Source organism: Anomalospiza imberbis, chromosome 12, assembly GCF_031753505.1.
Source record: "Anomalospiza imberbis isolate Cuckoo-Finch-1a 21T00152 chromosome 12, ASM3175350v1, whole genome shotgun sequence".
NCBI classification, from domain to species: domain Eukaryota; kingdom Metazoa; phylum Chordata; class Aves; order Passeriformes; family Viduidae; genus Anomalospiza; species Anomalospiza imberbis.
The window spans coordinates 14,373,218-14,390,566 of NC_089692.1; the positions used below are offsets into that span (position 1 = coordinate 14,373,218).

The following is a 17,349-nucleotide window of genomic DNA, read 5'->3' on the forward strand; positions in this document are numbered from 1 at the left end:
GGGCTGCTCTGCGTGCGTTGGGAAAAGCGGTAAGTACATCTGGGGAATTCCAGGAACCATCCCGCGCCAAAGCAGTCGTATTCCCTGCCCTCTCCCTCTCTTCCCCCCGCCTCCTGTCGTCACCCTGGGCACGTGTGAGGCATCTGAATAATAACTAAAGCTCTGTCTCGGCGCTTCATCACCCTGGAATGAGCGGCAGCATCTGCGTTGCTCCGGAGGATGCAATAAGCAGCCGGGAGTGGGGAATACTGCCGGTAATCCCTCCCTGCCTGCCTTTCCTTCTGCCGACCACGGGAACATGAAGGCTGCCTGTCTCCAGATGCTGCTGCTGCGGGCCCTGTGCCTGGTGACCCTGGCCGGAGGTGAGCCACAGCTGCGCTTGTCCCCACCCTCCCGGGGAACCGCCAGGTTCGGGAGGGGATGGTGATGGGCCGGGGAAGGGGGACGGTGGCACTGCATCAGGCTGCAGGGACCTCTGCGGGATGCAGGAGATCTCAGAGCAGGATCAGGCTGGGTTTGGGAAGCGGTGGGGGGGGGAAGCCAGTAAATGGCCGCAATCGTGGCAGCAGGGACACCCGAGCAGCCCCGTGATGGCTTCTGTCACGCCTGAGGGCAGCTGGGGAGAGTGTCGGAGACACTTCCCGATAGCCTGTATTAGGAAAAAAAACACCATGTACTTCTTGTCCCCCTTTTTTCACCTCCCTGGGGACGTGGCAGGAAGACTGCAGCCCGGCCAAGTCTGAGGAGCCTACACCCTGTCCTGAAGGTGCCGGCGCTGCCATGCCTGTGAGGCAGGGGCTTTGTCACTGCAGTGTGTGTGTGCGTGTGTACAAGGGGGAGCCGCTCTCCTGGATAAAGACCTGTTCTCCGGAGAAAGATCTCTGCGAGCTGCGGGCCGTGCTGGGCTCGCTCTGCCGGGGCTGGGCCGGCTGTCAGTGGCCCGTGGCACAGTGGCCACTGCCCAGGGCAGCCCTTCAGCAGGGTGGTGGTGCTGGGCTGTCGCGCAGGCTCTCAGCACCGCAGGCAAGGCTGGACTTTGCCCAGAACCAAGGGGGGATCTATTCCCACCATGCAAAGAGCCCCTGAGATCTGTGTCCTGCTGCCGCCAGACCGGAGCACTGAGGACAGCAGGGGCAGGTGGGGATGGAGCTCTCCAGGGCTGCCCCGAGGAAAGTGGACAGCAGGGACACCAGGCAGCTTACCCTGCCCTGGGAAGCCGCTGCCTGCTTGGCACTGCCTGACTCTGCTCACCCATGGCCAAGCATCCACTTCCTCCACAATGAGGAAACAGGGCTGCCTCTGCTAAAGGCCTGGTGGCCTCCTTGGGTCTTTTGAGGAACTGTGCTGAAAAGCAGGTGCCAATGGCTCCTAAGAGCAGGCGGAGAAACTCCCAGATCCCTTTGGCAAAGACTCGGATGCAGCTCAGAGAAGTGGGGCTGTGTGCCCCAGGAGGAGGACTCCATGCTCCCTGTGGCATCCCTCTGTCCTTGGAAGGTGCTTTCCAAGCTCCTCCACTCTGGGAGAAACCTACCAGGAGTTCAGCCAAATGGAAACCATTTGCACTGGGTGCCAATAATTGTAAAATCAGTTCAGGGTTCTCAAAGGAACAGATTTGGTTCTCCAAGGAACATGGCCTTTGGGAGCAGTCAGGGACTGCTCCCCACCGTGCACGTCCCTGCCTACCCACAGGGACGGTGTGGCCCTCTTGTCACTGTGCCTGTTTTGTTGAACTGTGCTCTTGAAAGTGGAGGGCACCAGCAGAATATCCTCTGGCTAATGAGAGTTGATTGGCAAATCAGCTGCCCTGAATTCCCAGCAGGGAATTCTTGATCCTAAAATGCCACAGAATACATTATTGTGTGTAAAAAGAGTTTTGCTTTAACTTGACTTGACCGAGAATTGGAAATGGGCTTCTGTAGAGGGGCCACAGGAGTGTTTGCTTGGGATTTCTTTGCAGCCAGAGTTTTCCCCAGTAAATTATTCAAATTATTCAGAGTGCTCTTGCATTGATGCTCATTCTTTTACCTGGTACCTGGATCATTCCTAACTGAACTGCATAAAATTCACCACATTCACTTGGGAATCAGAGGCAACATTTTGTAAGAGACAGACTGATTGAAACCAGATTCCAATTCCTTTCTTCACAGAGGCCCCAGATAAATCAGGGCTTATTTTTGTAAATCGTGTCCCTAGGGATGTCAGGAACAAGCTGGCAGGATGTGTTGTGCAAGTGCCTGTTGTGGAAGGCTGGAGGTAGATGCAGGCATGAATGGTCCCCAGTGGTATGACTGGCCTTGCCCCTTGAAGGGGTCAAGAGGGGTTGTATTTTTACACTTTGCAAACTGAAAACCGTATTTTCTGGTGGAGGTTGGAAAGATGTGTTTGGGAAGCTGGGCTGCTGAGATACCTGTGGGAGTGAAGCATCATTGACCAAAAGGTTCTTGCTCTGCACCCTTTCTCTGAGCCCAGGTGGCATTCAGAGACCATGCACCAGCGAGCAGAGAGGCAGGATGCTCACCTGGAGGGGAAGTCCCACAGGAGGAAGAGATAAGACTGATGAGAGAGCAGAGCACCCTGCCCACTGGTGAGGGTTGCAGCAGGTCTTTGAGGGATGTATTTTCTGGGCATTGTGCTGAGACCAGTCCTCCTGGCAGCCAAAGGGGAAAGGACCTGCAGGTCCAGGGACTTGCACATCCTACAGGACAAGCTGAAACACTGTCCTAAAAGCCCACAGTGTTCATAGTGCATTTTTTTCCCCCTCAGTTTTCTGGGTATCTTGTTACATGTGTGGGTGCTATTGTCTTCATCAGGATCTGTCTTCATCTCAGTTCAGCAGGGATTGGAAACTTTTGTGGCAAGCTTTGGACTCTTCCCTGGAGAAGGGAGAAATGAAACAGTGCTGGTTTTGAGAGGCCCTGATAAAAAACCAACACTTAATGAGGTGAATTTTTTATTTCAGGGCAACCCAAAGCGCCTGTGAAGTGTTCAATAGAGTGCGGAAATTTTACAAGGAAGTTACCAGAGAAGCTGATCAGGAGCTACCGTGAGACCGAACCCGGCTGCAGACGAAAGGCCACCATGTAAGTGCTGCCCCACTTCCAAGTGGGATCAGGGTTAAATGGATGGGCAAAGGGACTGAGGGATTTACTTGGCAGGACAGGGCAGAGGAACGACATGGGGAGAGAGCTCACGTGTTCCTCTGGAAGCAGATATTTTGTCTGAAGACAGATCCAGACTTGTGAGCTTGTCTGGACGTGAGAAAAGCTCAATTTCTTTTCTTGGGGATAATTGTTGTTTTGTGCTTATGCTGAAGTTCATGCACCATTGACACCATTTTATTGCAGCCCGGGGGGTGGCTCCAAAGTGAAGCTGCTGGGTTGACCTTGTAAAGTCTCACATCACCCAGTAAATCAGAGGGTTTTGCCTTCCACGTATGTGTGTCCCGGGGCAGCTGGTGCTTGTGGAGCTTTCTGTGTCCAAGCAGGACAATGCTTTTGAAAGTGAAAAACTTCTCAGGGGAAAACCCTTCACCCGTGAGTCATGTTCGGCTGCTGCTCATTCAGTCAGATACCAGAGGCACCTGCCTGCCCTTCCTGAAATGAATCACCCAGACAATACTTGGAGTTTGCTATCTACACACCTTCCCCATAGGTCTGATCACCTGAACCAGCGTTTTCTTTATTCAGTGGGTGATGCCTTTTTATTTTCAGATTTATTACTCTGAAGTTCAAGGAGATTTGTGCAAATTCAACGGAAGACTGGGTGAAGAAGATCAAAGACAAACTGGACAGGAAAAAGGCCACAGTGGTACCACCCCATGGTGTCACCTCAGCAGAAGAGCCTGGTAGCATTGAGAGACATGTTGGTCTTCCAGAATTGGCTCCATCTCAAGCCATTGCTCCAACTAGTTTCTTCCAAGGGACTGGAACAACAGTTAGGGAGAGAATACATGCTCCTGCTGCCACGACAGAGGTGTCCAGCAAGCCCCCACTGGGCAGGCAGGACCCCACCCAGCTCCCTGCAGGATCCACCCCCATGATACAGGAAGAGGCTGCGTGCTCTGAGGTCACTCCAGAAGCAAAGGGAGAGTCCTTAAAATCTCCTGCGTCTTCAGCAACTGTTGCAGCAGGCGTGGGCTCCAGCCAGCCCACCCCACGCCCCACTGCTCAAGATACAGCTTCTCCTAACTCAAATTCAGACCTGATGGCTGCTGCTAGAAGATCAAACCAACCTGTACTTTCTACCAGTGGATCCCTGGACCCTACGAGAGCCAGAGCCAGCACACCAGACACTGGTTCCAGCAGTTCTAGATCAAGTCTCCCCTTCATCTGGGACAGTATGAAGACCACAACAGTTACAGAGACAGCACCACAGACTACTTCAGTTTCTACTCTGAGCTCCACCACTGCCATGGACAAAGCTGCTTCTGTCCATACCAGCAGGGTTGTGGGTCCCTCTGCAGATGTGTTTGGCACTACAACATTTGCTCATTCATTGCCTGTAGGGAAGCAGGAGCCTTCAGACACAGTAGTTTTTACTCACCAGGCATTGTCAGGCCAAGCCAGAGTGCAGATGATCACAGTCAGGCCAAACAATCTGCCTCTGCCCAGCTTCTTGTCAAAATCTCAAATGCACTTTGTCATCCCAGTTTCTGTGGTATGTGGACTGATGGTTGGCAGTGTTGCTCTTGTGTGGGTGTATCTGAAATTTGGAGTCAAACCAGAAGAAACGTCAAGAGAAATGGTGCAGGGCTTGCTCTACCAGCAGGCAGGACATCAAGACAATGTCTATCCAATGGAAGTAATATGAATGCTTCATGGCATGGACATTTCTGGCCTCAACTGTATGTGTGTTGCTCCAGGAAAGCTGTTCATTCTGAACTGGTGACCAGTAGGAAGCAAGCCTGGGAATAAAAATCACAGAGAAAACTGATTTTTTGGTAGAGCAGAATGCCCAATAATATATCTACTTCATCATTGACCAATCGCAGTGTTTTGGAAATAAGGGAGACACTTCTTTTCTACCGGCACTGTTCTGTACAGAGGCTGTGGTTGTTCTATTGCTGTTGGTGGCTCTTTGCCAGGTGATGTGATTTCCCTGTTTTCCAAGTCTCTGTTGGGAATTTTTCTGGTTCATCATGGCCTAGGCAAGAGGCCACTCACCCACCCACACTGCTGGACTTGGGCTCAGCCACCTTGAGAATTCTTAACACCAAACCCACACAATTTGCACTTAAACTCTGCTGCTTCTTTCTTTGCACTTCAGGTCTCTGCTCTGTCAGACCAAGACTGAAGCTGGTGGCCAGCTGGGTGCTGGCTCTCCTTGGGCTGATGGAATTTACTCTCATAATTTTCTCTTGCTGGAGACACGAGGGATAGCCCAGCTTTTCAGAAATAGTTGACCAACACTGCATCTGATCAGGGGACTGAAGGTCAGTGCTACAGATCTTCTATTCAGAGAAGCTGGCAATCCAGTCTATCTCCTCCTTGAAATCAGGCCCTTCCTTTTAGCAGCTATGGGTATTTCTTCTTGCAGATGAATTCTGAGAGCTGGTTCTTGGTAAATCAATGCAATAAATCCCTTCTGCCAGCTGATGCACCTTGTGTCCAGCTGCATCCATCACTAGGGCAGGATAATGCTGATGAATCTTCACAAATGGGAGAAATCAAGAAGTCACCCAATAATTTTGCTATTCCTGTGTTATCATTGGAACATTTTTGCTGTTCTCTGCAAGCACAAAACCCAGGAAATGTGGAGCTAAATGCAATCCTGGATGTAGGCATGAAGGAATTACTCTACTGCAGCAGACATAACATCCTTTTGATCTCATTTTCTCTCTAGAAATAAGCACATTTGCTGATCCACAAAAAAAAAAAGCACAAAATGCCTGTTCATGGTCCTATACTTCCACATTTAGTTTTTCCATTTTGCATAGCACTGATCACCAGGCTATGGAAGCACTGTAACAGAACCAGGCTTTTTTTAAACCCCAAATTGATTTTGATTTTTATACATCCTGACATTGCTGTACATAAGTGTTGTGTTTTATCTGTGGTCAAGTCTTGAAAGCCCTTATTAAACTTTGTCTCCAGGATGAATTCTGCTGGAGCGTGCAAAGGTCCTCATGATACGATGCTTTGTAAGTAGATACACATCAAGGGTCAGATCCTAACCAACCTCAGTGGATCAGATCCCTAAGTACAAATATGCATGCAGAAAATAAAAGCAAGATCAGCAAGAAAAAAGCAAGAAAATAATAAACAAGATCATAAAAAATGATGGGCCAGCTGTAAAGCAGAGTTCAAGGAATGTGGCGTGTTAGACCTGTCAGATTGCACCTTCAGGACATCCATCCAGCCCTGCAGGGGGAGAGGACAGACTACAACTGTGCTTGCTTTCTGGCATCACACATCCCTTCTGCATTTTGTTGACTTGAGGGATTCCTCTCGGCCTTTGCAAGTACGGGATGCAATCAGATTCATGTCAATGATTAATGTGGAGTGAGATCCTTCCTTGTGCAGCACTCAGCTGTGGAACTCTGTCTGGGGTTGATTTTCCTAGAGGGTAAATCTGGCTCTGCCAGTGCCACCTCCCCATGCACCCCACTTGTGCACAGCTGGAACTCGTGAGCTGATGTACTGCGGCATTATTTTTATATGAAACACTAGAAATGTTATTTTTGTAAAAAGGTTTTATAGCTTTTTGAATGTATGTAATGTCCTGTCTGAGCTGCTTGGAGTCGAGACCTTTTTGGCAGCACTGGAAAACACTGTGCCTTGTCTGTTTTGTTGCTGGTCTCAGATGGCTTGTGCATGTCCATGGGAGCTGGATCACTGCCCAGGCCCTTCAGCACACGGAGTGGACACTTGTCTGCTGCAGGTGAAGTGCTTGTCTTGGAGCAGTGCTAGGAAGATGGATGTGCACCAGCCACATCAGTTGGAGTCCCACCAGTCTTTGGAAGGACACTGCTTCCAGCTGCAGCACCAGCTCCCACCATCTCCTAGCTGCTGTGATCCCACTGGAACTCATCAGGGGCAGCTTCTTCTCCAGGCTGGCCCTGTCCTTGTGCTTTCCCTGCTACCCTCTCCTGTCCCTTGGCTGTTTGCAGGCAGGGTGCTGGCACCCTCACAGGGGACAGGTGAAACCCAGGACAGGGGGACACTGCTGTTCCTTCTGCAATGGGCAGTCTGGGAGGGAGGATGGAGCCCGTGGGTGTCACCCATTTCTGGGGGTTAAAACACCACTTGCTGTAGAACACAGTGACTGTTACAAGCTCCAGTTCATTTGTAATATTGAGTGTGTGCATGAGATATGAGCTGTACATTTTTATAGAACTAAAAGTAATAAAGTCCTTATGTTAAAAACTTTCATGTCAAAAACTTTCGACTTTCAAGTCCTTATGTTAAAAACTCAGGGGATTGAGCCTTGAGCTGGGTTACCAAGCCTGGTCCCTGCAGAGATGAACCCCTATGATTGAGCACTGTGGAAAGCCTCCCCAAGAGATGGCAAAGCTGGAACAGCTGGAACAGCTGGATGTGGTCAGGCTATTGCTCCATCTCCTTTAAGGGTTTTGATCTTGCAGATGTTTGCAGGAAATTCCTCACAGGGATTTGTGTCTTCCATCTTACTAAGGCAATAGAGAAAACTGGACTTTTGCATTGTTTAAGCAAAGCTGAGGTCAAACAGCAGCTCAGAGACAGCAAAGGCTCCAAGTCTGTTCTGTAAGGGGGCAAGAGCTGAGATGGGACCTCTCCCACCCCAGCCAGGGCTTGGGCTGCCCTTGTGTGCTACTCTGGTGCTGGAGAGGTGGGAAGAGCAACTCAACGAAAGAGTCAGTCCTCAGGGGTTTGCCTGGAGTGGGGAGCTGGCAGGAGCAAGAGGGATGAGCGTGTTCCCTACATTTCAGGAGCTCTCATCCCAACCATCTCTCAGCCACGTGCCATTCTAGGTAGGTGCAGAAGTCAATGAAAATTTCCTGCAGCTGAGTCACCAGGCCAGAAAGGTCATTTGGGGGATAATGTAACTCTAAGGAAACGAAAGCACTTTTTATTTTGTAAATTTCATTTCTCCTCTCTGTTGTGGAGAGGCAGGCGAGGAAGGAGGGGGTGGTGCAAACCAGCCAGGCCTGACAGGATGAATCATTTCCGATCATTTCCCACCAGGGAGCTTTCAGGCAGAACTGGCTCCAGCAGGGCTGTCTGGGCGCTGCTCCTCTGGAGTTTTTGGGTGCCCCTGGGCTGTGGGTGGCACACGCTCCCTGGCTTTGCTGGTGTTGGTGTCTGGCCGTGCAGGGAAGGACCTTGTGCCAAGGGTGTCCCTCCACACACCTTCCCCTGGAGCTTCATGGGCTGCCTCGGGGCAGAATTTGGTCCAGGGGATAACAAATGCCACGTCTGTTCTGCTCAGGGGGATGCGTTGCAATCTGCACCTGGTGTGAAAGGTGCATGTCCTGCCTTGATGCTTCCCCACAGCAGATGGGGGATCCATGGTCATGAAGGGCTCTCTCAGCCCTTACTAGCCCACATCTTTCATTTCCAGCTCCACAACATCTCCACCATGTCATTAGCAGCTGCTTTGATTGACCTTGTGAGAAGGAGAAGGCCCTGGGGCTCCTCACAGCTGCACCTTCATCCCTTTATGTCCCCACAGGATCCATCAAATGTCAGGCCTTGAGGGCACTAATTGGCCATAATCATCCTGACCAGCCTCATCCGTGGGTGGACTCACCCCCACAACACCTCCCAGTCCTCTGCCCAAGCCTCAGGAGCCCCATCTAAGCTCAGGTTTGAGTCTCTGGTCCCTGCTGTGTTGTGAGTGCTGCTCTGATGTCCTGGCCCAGATCCAGTCTCTTGGACAGACCTTGGGTCTCTGCTGCAGGTACCTTGTCTCCTGGCTGGCTGGAGCCCTGTCCTGTCCCCATCTCCTGGTACTGCTGAGGAGATTCCCCCAGCCTTCCCAAATGGATTCTGGGTTTGGTCCCTTACCTTGGTGTGTCTGGGGCTGCTGCTGGAGGCTCTGACCCTGGGGGCTGTCACCTCGCTGGTGGGGACCCTGCCTGTGCTGGGGCCACCCTTGGCTCCTGGCTTGTCCCTCCCCACTGCTCCCTGCAGTCCGGACCTGGCAGGGAGAGACCTCTGCCATTACCTCCTGCAAGCTCTGACTTTTCCCCAGGGTGGTGTATGAGGTGAAGAAGAGAAGATGCCACCTCCATCCTCTCTGCTTTGGGCTGTGCTTTATGACAGGCCTCAGCAGGGTTGCTTTCCTGTGAAATGTTGCACAAGAGCTCTCGTGCTTGGGGCAGCCTCTGGTGGAGCTGATGCACTTTCACACTGCTGGCTCAGCAAAAGGCAGGAGAAACAGGGTAAACAGCCTCAGTTCTGCTGCATGGCTGTGGTTCTGCTGGGCTTTGTGTTTGCTGGATCTCCCCTTTTATGAGAATTGTGTCCCTGTTGATGTCACTGCAGGGGCTGCTCTCGTTGCTGAAGTCCCCCTGGGTAACACAGAGGTTGTTGGGACCTCTTTGGTGACTGTCACGGGTGATGGAGGAAGGCTCATTTCTTGAGCCTTCAGAATTCACCCTGGAATTCTGCCACAAACCAAATAATTTAATAAAGAAGAAGACAGATATAAGTGAGAGTCACCCTCCAAGGAGGGATGTGATGTCAGCTTGCTGGCTCTGACCATAACCCCATCATAAACACATTTTCATTACAACATCTAGGTACTTTAACATGTCTTGCTCATCACATTCATTAACTGCATTTATTTTTCTAATTGCTGGGGTTTTATTCTAATCAAACACTAAGGACCAGATACATTCATAATTTGTTCTAGTGCCATCTTGAAATTATCAGGACTAACTCTGTTCAGAATTAAATCACTAAAAATTAGACTGGAATTGCTTCCATGTCCTATTTTTTTTTTGTTATCTCATCTTTGCTTTAAAAGCTAAGCTGAAGCATCTGTCTGCTGCTTGCTTAAACTCGAGGAGCTCTAAAAGGCTTAAGGTTGAAAAAAGGAGCCTGAAGTCCTCATTAAGCATCATTTCCCCTGACTGCTACTCCACACAGAAGCCTCTCGAGTGCAGAGTCTCCCTCACAGCCCAGGTCCCTCCTTCACTTCACCCTGAGGTAGCTGATTGACCTCATTGGATAAAAATGGAAAAATGTTTCATATTTAGTGTGTTTGAGGAAGCTGACATCAGGTCTATTATTTCATCTTCCTTAGCAAGATAAGGCCACTTCCAGTTGCTGGGGCAGGTGCACTGACCCGTGCCCCTTCTTGGCTGTATTTGTGAGGGTTTCCTGCATGCCCACAGTGAGTTCCTGCTCTGTCCCTGTCCCTGTGGACTATTGGTGTTGTGATGCTCGACCGGCGGGGAGAATGACGATGATGAGCAGAACTCCATGATATCAGAAGGTTAATGAATTACTTTATTAAACTATATTATACTATAACTAAATTGCACCAATAAGAACTATATAATTACTGACAAAAACTTGTGACTCTCTGCTGAGAGTCCTGACACAGCTGTGTCTTAATTGGTCAATCAATTTAAAACACCACCGCTAGAATCTAATCGAGTAATTACCTTGGGTAAACAATCTCTGTAACACATTCCACACCTGCACGACAACGAGCAGCAGCAAGTGAGATAAGAATTGTTTTGATCATTCTTTTCTCTGCTTCTCTCTCAGGATCCTGGGAGAGCTAAGTCTCTCTCTGTTCAGAGGATGTGTGAATCCCACATGTGGACGAGCTTGCTCAGTGAGTTAGTGCAGACAGAACCTTGGGGTAGGGCTCCTGGCCACAGCCTTCCTGCAGCCTCTGTGTCTCCTGACTCTGGGCAGAGCTTCCTGCACAGGATGCATCTCGGATCACCAACTTACAGCACCTGGTGGTCCCCCGTGTCCGTCTGTAGGAAGCAGACTTTGGAAGGGATTCTCATTTTTCTAATTTTAGAGTGTCTTTCCAGGCTGTAGGGCATGCCAGGGCTGTTCCTGGAATCACAGGGATTTTGGGAAGGAAGAAGAAATCTCCTTTGGTTTGTGATTGTGTCCTGAGTCAATCAGGGCTTCACCATGGAGCTGTGGAGACCCTGGAGGGACCCAAAAAAATGTGAAGGAGCTTTACAGGCAGAAAGGGTAAAGGGGGTTTAAAGAAGCCAAACAAGGATGTCTCATCTTGTAAATGGAGAAGATTCAAAGTGACTGAGTAGAACAGAAGAAAGCAGGGGAAGCTTATTCCAAACCCTCCCGCCACCTGCTTGAGGACAAGTTTCAGGCACTGAGTGATGCCCCTTTCTCCTGCCTTGCAGCCCAGCTGCTCTTGCCATGCCTTCCCACGTGCAGGACGCCTGTGGTTGTTTTCCAGCACAGCTGGGAGTGCTCAGTCACCTACTGAGACCCAAACCCAGCTCAGGGCTGTTCTGCCCCACTCCTTTGTCCCCTCACTGGCACCATTGCTGGCAAAGGCTGCATCTGATGTGTTCCCCCAGCCTCCCTTCTCCTTCTCCGGCAGAATAACAAGATTCTGTTAATTTTTAATGTAAAATAGCACATTCTCCAGAGTCCATTCAAATGAAAGAGAAACTTGGGCTGGCAGAGGGGCTTTCCAGCACTTAACAATTCATGCCTGCACATCAGCCTTTCCCTTTCCAAAGTGTAAAAGAAGAAATATCAAAAGTTCTCCAGGGAGCTGTGAATCATCTGGCTTCCACAGACATGGCTTCAAATCCTGAGAAAAGGGAAGCAGAGCATCCTAGGCCAGATCTTTGGCCAGAAAAAGAAACAGATTTGCAGGAGCTTCTTAAGGTCCATCCAGAGCAGTGGATCTTGAGCCTCCGTCGGCAGGAAATGTGTCTGACAAAGCTGGGCTTGGGGAGAACTGAGCAGGACCAGAGCAGTTCTCAGCATTGGGTGATTTTTCTCCCAAATATTTTAGAAGGCATCCAGAGATGACAGTCCCAGGCACAATATCCTGCTCCAGAGAGTGGCTGAGGGTGCCAGTGTGAAGAAGGGCTTGAGGTGGCCCCTTGGGTAGTTCACAGGGAGTGAGGGAGGACTGTGGTGCCAGGGGATCTGCGTGGGACCCCACTGCTCCATGCATCAACTTAGAGTCTGGTTAAAAAGAGGGAAAGGTGAAAAAAGTGTCTGAGCTGAGCAAGGACCTACACAGGAGCTCCTTAGACCTTCAGAAGGTCTGAAGAAAGGGGAGCCCAGCACAAGGGGGGAGAACTGTCCCCCAGGTTAACACAGAGGGGCTGACCCCTTTCAGCAGGTCCCTGCAGGGTCTGGGATGCCTCAAGGCTGTGGAGGGAGGAAGATGGAAGGACACCCAAAAACTTTGAACAGTAAGTTTTCCATCCATTCTCCTCAGCCTGATGCTGACTCCTGCCCTGTCCTGAAGCTGAGGTTAAGCCAGCCCTGTCCACAAGGAAAGGCTCAACTACAGCCCACCTCACTGCCCAGTTATAAACAGGGATTTTTGGTGGAAAACTTGGGTTCCTCTCCATAGTACCAACATGGAATGTGATACAATTTCTGCCAGTATTTGCCAACTTGCCACTTTCAAGCCACAGAGGGCTGGTGGCAGCAGCAATCACTGTGCTTCTGTTTAATTCTTTCCAGGATTCACAAACCATCCAGGCATCTCCAGCACATTTGTATTGGCTCTGGGCTGAGTGACCTTGCATGGAACACCAAGCTTTGCCTTTCCTATGGCTATGAATCCCCTCTCTGAAGGCTCAGGAGCTCTTGAGTTTGCATCTGCAGAGAGGAGGATTTCACTTCCTTCATGACTTTCCCAGTGTGGGTGAGCACAGAAGCTGACACAATTTATTTAGTCTTTCCAGGTATTGCCTGTCTGTAATCCTAATGATCCCATGTGACATGGAACTCCCCACGGGCAATGAAGCAGTAGCTTTTCTTTGAATTAGGTTCAAATTCTTTGGAAAAGGGGGAATTGGGGAGGAGTAGAGAGGATAAATTGCAGCAGCTCCTTGCCTGAGCACAGAGTCGAGCTCTCCCAAAGAGGCAGAGCAGCATCCTGCAAGGAAGAGCCCTCCCAGAGCCACCATGCTCACTGCAAGGACAGCCCTGCTGCTCGTTGGGCTCCTCACCCTCTCGCCATGCTGCAATGCAGGTAAAGCACCTCGTGGGCCACTGCTGCTGGCTGGGATTCGGGGCTGTCCCACCGGGGGGGTAAGGAAGGAAACCCCCGTGTGGAGCAGGGATGGTGCTGCTGGCAGGAGGAGCAACCCCTGGCCAGGGCAGAGCAGCACATCCTGGGCTGCAGGGAAGGCTGGAGACTGCTCCTGGGGCTGGGTGGCTTTGGCAGAGCTGCTGCAGGGCTGAGTGATAACCTGGAGCATCCTCCTGCCCCGGGAAGGAAGGAGGAGGGCACCTGGGGCTCCTCATGGCAGCATTTGCACAGCTTGGGGGATGTTGTGTTCATCAGCCCTGTCCTGGGGGAAGGTCCTGAAGACAGGCTGTCTCCAGAGCCAGCCTCACCGTGCCTCTTTGTTTCCTGCAGCCCCTTACTCTCCAGCCGAGTGCTGCTTCGACTATGTAAAGGGTGTTCTCCGTCTGGACAACCTCGTGGGTTTCTACTCAACTTCCAAGGAATGTTTTTTCCCAGCAATTGTGTAAGTCCTGGCAGCTTCCCTACTGCTGTGCTGTCTCCTGGGCTGCCACGGGTTCAGTTCATCTGTTCCATCTGGGGACAGGACAGGGACAGGTCTGTGTCACCTCCATGATCTTCCAGCACGAAGAGGGGAGGACGTGACTTCTACAAGGCCATTGCAGCTCCTGAAGGCTCTGCACAGGCTCTAGGGGTGCTGGGCTGCAGGATGAGCTGCTTGTAGGACACCAAGAACCCAGGGGCAGGCACAGGGACAAAGGGAAAGGAGAAAGGGTGCAGGGGAGGGAGGATGGTGTGGGCATAAGTGGAATCACAGCTGTCATTCCTCACCAAGCTTCACCTTTAACCTTGACAGGTTTGACACCAAGAAGGAAGCCAAGGTCTGTGCAAACCCAGAGGAGAATTGGGTGAAAAGAGCAGTTAGACTGCTTCTAAAAAAGAAAGGACTCCATGCCCCGTGATGTAGAGTGGGTGCCCTGCTTCAGGCTACCCAACATCCCAGTGGGAAGGAAGGTTTGCAGTCGCCATCTCAGAAGGAGTTAAGGATGTTCAGCTCCTGGGAGAGGACACTGACTGCCCAGAGCCCTGAGCTGCATCCACAGCAGGGCACCAGCTCCTGGAGTGCTGCTGGCCCTGCCTGCACCTGCCTGCTGATCACAGCCACAAAATAAAGTTTACTTCATGTGATATTGGAGAGTGGTGTCCTTTCTTCTCCCAGCCCCACAATTGTGCTGCTGCCAGCAGCTGGGGCTGGGATGGTGGCTCTTCCCACTGGGTCTCAGGGCAGGAAGGGAGGGGATGGATGGGACTTCAAGGGGACTCTAAAGGGGCTGGAGACTCCTCTGAGGGTTTTTAGATGCAAAACTGCCATCAGTTTCAGGCTTAGAGGTTTCAGCCTGTCCCATTTGTTGTCCCGTGAAGGAGCACAGCCTGTCCACCATGTGTGCCCAGGCCTGTGGTGTCTCAGCTGGGCTGCAGAGGAAGGGTTTCTTTGCAGAGCTCCCCGGGCAGGAAGGACAGACAGGAGAGGCTGAATCAGACAAGGGATTCCTGCACATACAGCCCTGGAAATTTTGCCCCTGCCGGGGGCCATGGAGAGCTCAGCAGTGATCCCTGCCAGGGCTTTGGGGGTGGGAGCACAACTGGAAGGGCAAGAGTGAGGAAAATCATGAGTTAAAGAGAGTTTAATAAATAAAGCAAAACTGGCACACAAGCAAAGCAAAACAAGGGATTAATGGGATAAATTCTCTCCTTCCCATGGGTGGGCAGGTGTTCAGCCATGGGGAGCAGAGCAGGGCTCCCTCACATGTAACAGTGACCTGAGAAGACAAATGCTGCAACTCTGAATGTCCCCCTACTTCCTCCTCCTTTCCCTGTGACAGCCCAATAAGGGGGAAAAGAAAGGAGAACCAACAAAAAAAAAAAAAAAGAAACCTACCCAAAAAAACCCACCAAGTGATAAAGAAACCATCACTTGCCACTAGCCCAGATGATGCTCCTGGGGAAGGGGATTTTGGCAGCAGCAGCTCCAGGGATGTTTCACAGCAGAGGCAAAACCCATCCAGAGCTGAGGGGTAATGCTGACACGCTGCAGGTCTGGAACCTGAGGTGTCACAGGTACCAAGAAGGGGGAGAACTCTGCAGAAGCCTCGTAAACTGCTGCCTTTCCACTTCAGGAGTCCTGAGGCCATGGAGTCACTGCTTGGACTTGGTGCCCCTCTCCTGACAGCGGTGGCTGGGATGCAGCACAGACCTCGGGGCTCTGGGTGGGTGCAGCTGGACACTGGCATTTATCACAGACAAACAGTTCGTGTTCTCTGTTAAAGTATTAGCTTCTGTGATTATCCACTCAAAACCCAGAGCATTTTATGAGTCAGAGAATATTTCCCACCTCTATGGTGCTGCTTTTTTTTTTTTTTTTTTGGTCCATGCCTATCCATTTTAATTTCTAAAGCAGGGGTTTTCCTCAGTTAGAAAATTTGTATTTAATTATTAATTATAGTGAGGTTGCAGGTGGTTTAGACACCCATAAAATCCTCTGCAGAATTGTTACCCCCTCTTCTCTCCACTTGCCTTTGCATTTGCCTAAACAGGAGCTCCACACCTGGGGCAGAGGCTGTGCCACTGCTGGGCATGGCTCAGGAGGGTGCTGGGAATGCCCCAGGAGCTGCAGAGGAGGTTGGAGAAGACTAAAGCCAAACTCAAAGGTCCACTGCTGAGGCAGGGAGGGAAGCCCAGTCCTCCAGAGCCTTGTGGGACCTTTCCAGGCCTTCAAACTCCTAACATGCACTCATAAGGTCTATGAAGAACAGATAGTAGAGGCATCTACTAATGCTTCTGGAGAGAGGCATAAATAGCTAAGGGAAAGGAGGAGCAACTGTGTGCCTCAGACAAGCCTGAAAAGGGAGCTCAGGTTGGCACATAGGGTTTTCTGCACCAGGGGATGATGGTTGGAAAAAGCCATTAGCTCAGTTCTCCCTTAATTACAGTCGAGTGCTTTTAACCAGTGCCTAGGAGCTGGTGTGAGCCTGGTGGCTGCTGACCCCAAGGGTCTGTGCCCTGGGGACATGGACAGGGAGGGCAGGAGAACCTGGGGGTGATGCAAAGCCCACAGAAGAGGACTCTGGCTGCTGTGTGTCAGGCATTTTCTCCCTGCAGAGCCCTGCCTGGGGACAGTGGCAGTAGAACCCAGTGGGGCTGTGCCCAGCTCTCTGTGTGGCCACCCTGCCCTATGCAAGGCCAGCAGACCCCATGTCCTGCAGACCATTTCTTCTAATCCAGCATTTTCAGCACATTAGATCTGTTTCCTTCTCCTTTCTCCTTTCAGAGAAGTTGTGCCGACATGAGATAATCTTCAAAGAAACCCATTTCCACCTTTCTTCCCCTCTGAGAAGCCCTGGATTGCCTCATCCCCCAAGCCACAACCAGATCCCCTCCTGTGCTCCCACTCAGCATCATCCTATGTTGGCTCCCACCAGGACCTCACCTCTTCTTCACAAACAGCTGCATCTGCCTTCCCAGGGAGCAGATCCCTGCATGGAAGCTAGGCTGATGTCCAGCAGTGCCCCGTGGTGCTGCCACTGGGATCTGTGCCACCTGCCCCTCCTCCCTGGCTTCCTCCCTGACTCTCCTGGGGCTGTGCTAGGATCTGTCCCATCTCCCTGCAGGAGATGTCTGTGCACTGATGGCCACAAGCCTCCACCCCCCAACTCTCATTTCAATCCCAGTGCTGGTGTGGGAGACAGAGGCAACACAGGGGCTCAGACTTGTGTTCAGACCCAGACTCTCCTCACACACCCCACTGCCCCTGCCCATTTCTTCCCCTTCTGTGAAGTCTGCTGAACCCACCAAAAGCACCTCTGACACCTCCTGCTCTGGAATCCCTTCTGGATCGGTCCAGTGTGTCTTCTTCTGCCTGACATCCCATCCCATCCCATCCCATCCCATCCCATCCCATCCCATCCCATCCCATCCCATCCCATCCCATCCCATCCCATCCCATCCCATCCCATCCCATCCCATCCCATCCCATCCCATCCCATCCCATCGTGCTTTCCTGCCTAACCCAGTGCTGTGTGTGTGGCCAAAGCTGGGGAGGTCGGTTTGGATGGTTTGGATGGAACTCCATCACTGGCCTTTGACACTGGGCAAGCCAACTAAACCCCTTGAGATGTGTCCCTGCTCAGGGACTGTGGCTTGTCTCTCCTG

At 51.3% G+C, this 17,349-nt stretch overlaps 2 protein-coding genes across 2 annotated transcripts; both read left to right on the plus strand.

Annotated features, from left to right (window-relative positions):
- Positions 1 to 123: 123 nt before the first annotated feature.
- LOC137481316 (fractalkine-like) lies at positions 124 to 7,379 on the plus strand. Its single transcript, XM_068202991.1, has 3 exons — positions 124 to 362; positions 2,960 to 3,080; positions 3,711 to 7,379. Exons 1-3 carry the CDS (start codon positions 299 to 301, stop codon positions 4,807 to 4,809), a joined length of 1,284 nt encoding a protein of 427 aa, XP_068059092.1. The 5' UTR covers positions 124 to 298; the 3' UTR covers positions 4,810 to 7,379.
- A 5,419-nt stretch (positions 7,380 to 12,798) lies between these two features.
- LOC137481317 (C-C motif chemokine 5-like) lies at positions 12,799 to 17,070 on the plus strand. Its single transcript, XM_068202992.1, has 3 exons — positions 12,799 to 13,143; positions 13,534 to 13,645; positions 13,997 to 17,070. The coding sequence occupies exons 1-3, from the start codon at positions 13,077 to 13,079 to the stop codon at positions 14,100 to 14,102; spliced, it is 285 nt and encodes a 94-aa protein (XP_068059093.1). The 5' UTR covers positions 12,799 to 13,076; the 3' UTR covers positions 14,103 to 17,070.
- Positions 17,071 to 17,349: the final 279 nt, after the last annotated feature.

Excerpts from the sequence above, each read along its gene's own strand:
- LOC137481316 (XM_068202991.1), top strand. The coding sequence starts at position 299 with ATGAAGGCTGCCTGTCTCCAGATGCTGCTGCTGCGGGCCCTGTGCCTG. Across the intron at positions 363-2,959 it reads CCTGGTGACCCTGGCCGGAG|GGCAACCCAAAGCGCCTGTG; the intron begins GTGAGCCACAGC and ends TTTTTATTTCAG. Across the intron at positions 3,081-3,710 it reads TGCAGACGAAAGGCCACCAT|ATTTATTACTCTGAAGTTCA; the intron begins GTAAGTGCTGCC and ends TTTTATTTTCAG.
- LOC137481317 (XM_068202992.1), top strand. The coding sequence starts at position 13,077 with ATGCTCACTGCAAGGACAGCCCTGCTGCTCGTTGGGCTCCTCACCCTC. Across the intron at positions 13,144-13,533 it reads CTCGCCATGCTGCAATGCAG|CCCCTTACTCTCCAGCCGAG; the intron begins GTAAAGCACCTC and ends TGTTTCCTGCAG. Across the intron at positions 13,646-13,996 it reads TGTTTTTTCCCAGCAATTGT|GTTTGACACCAAGAAGGAAG; the intron begins GTAAGTCCTGGC and ends TAACCTTGACAG.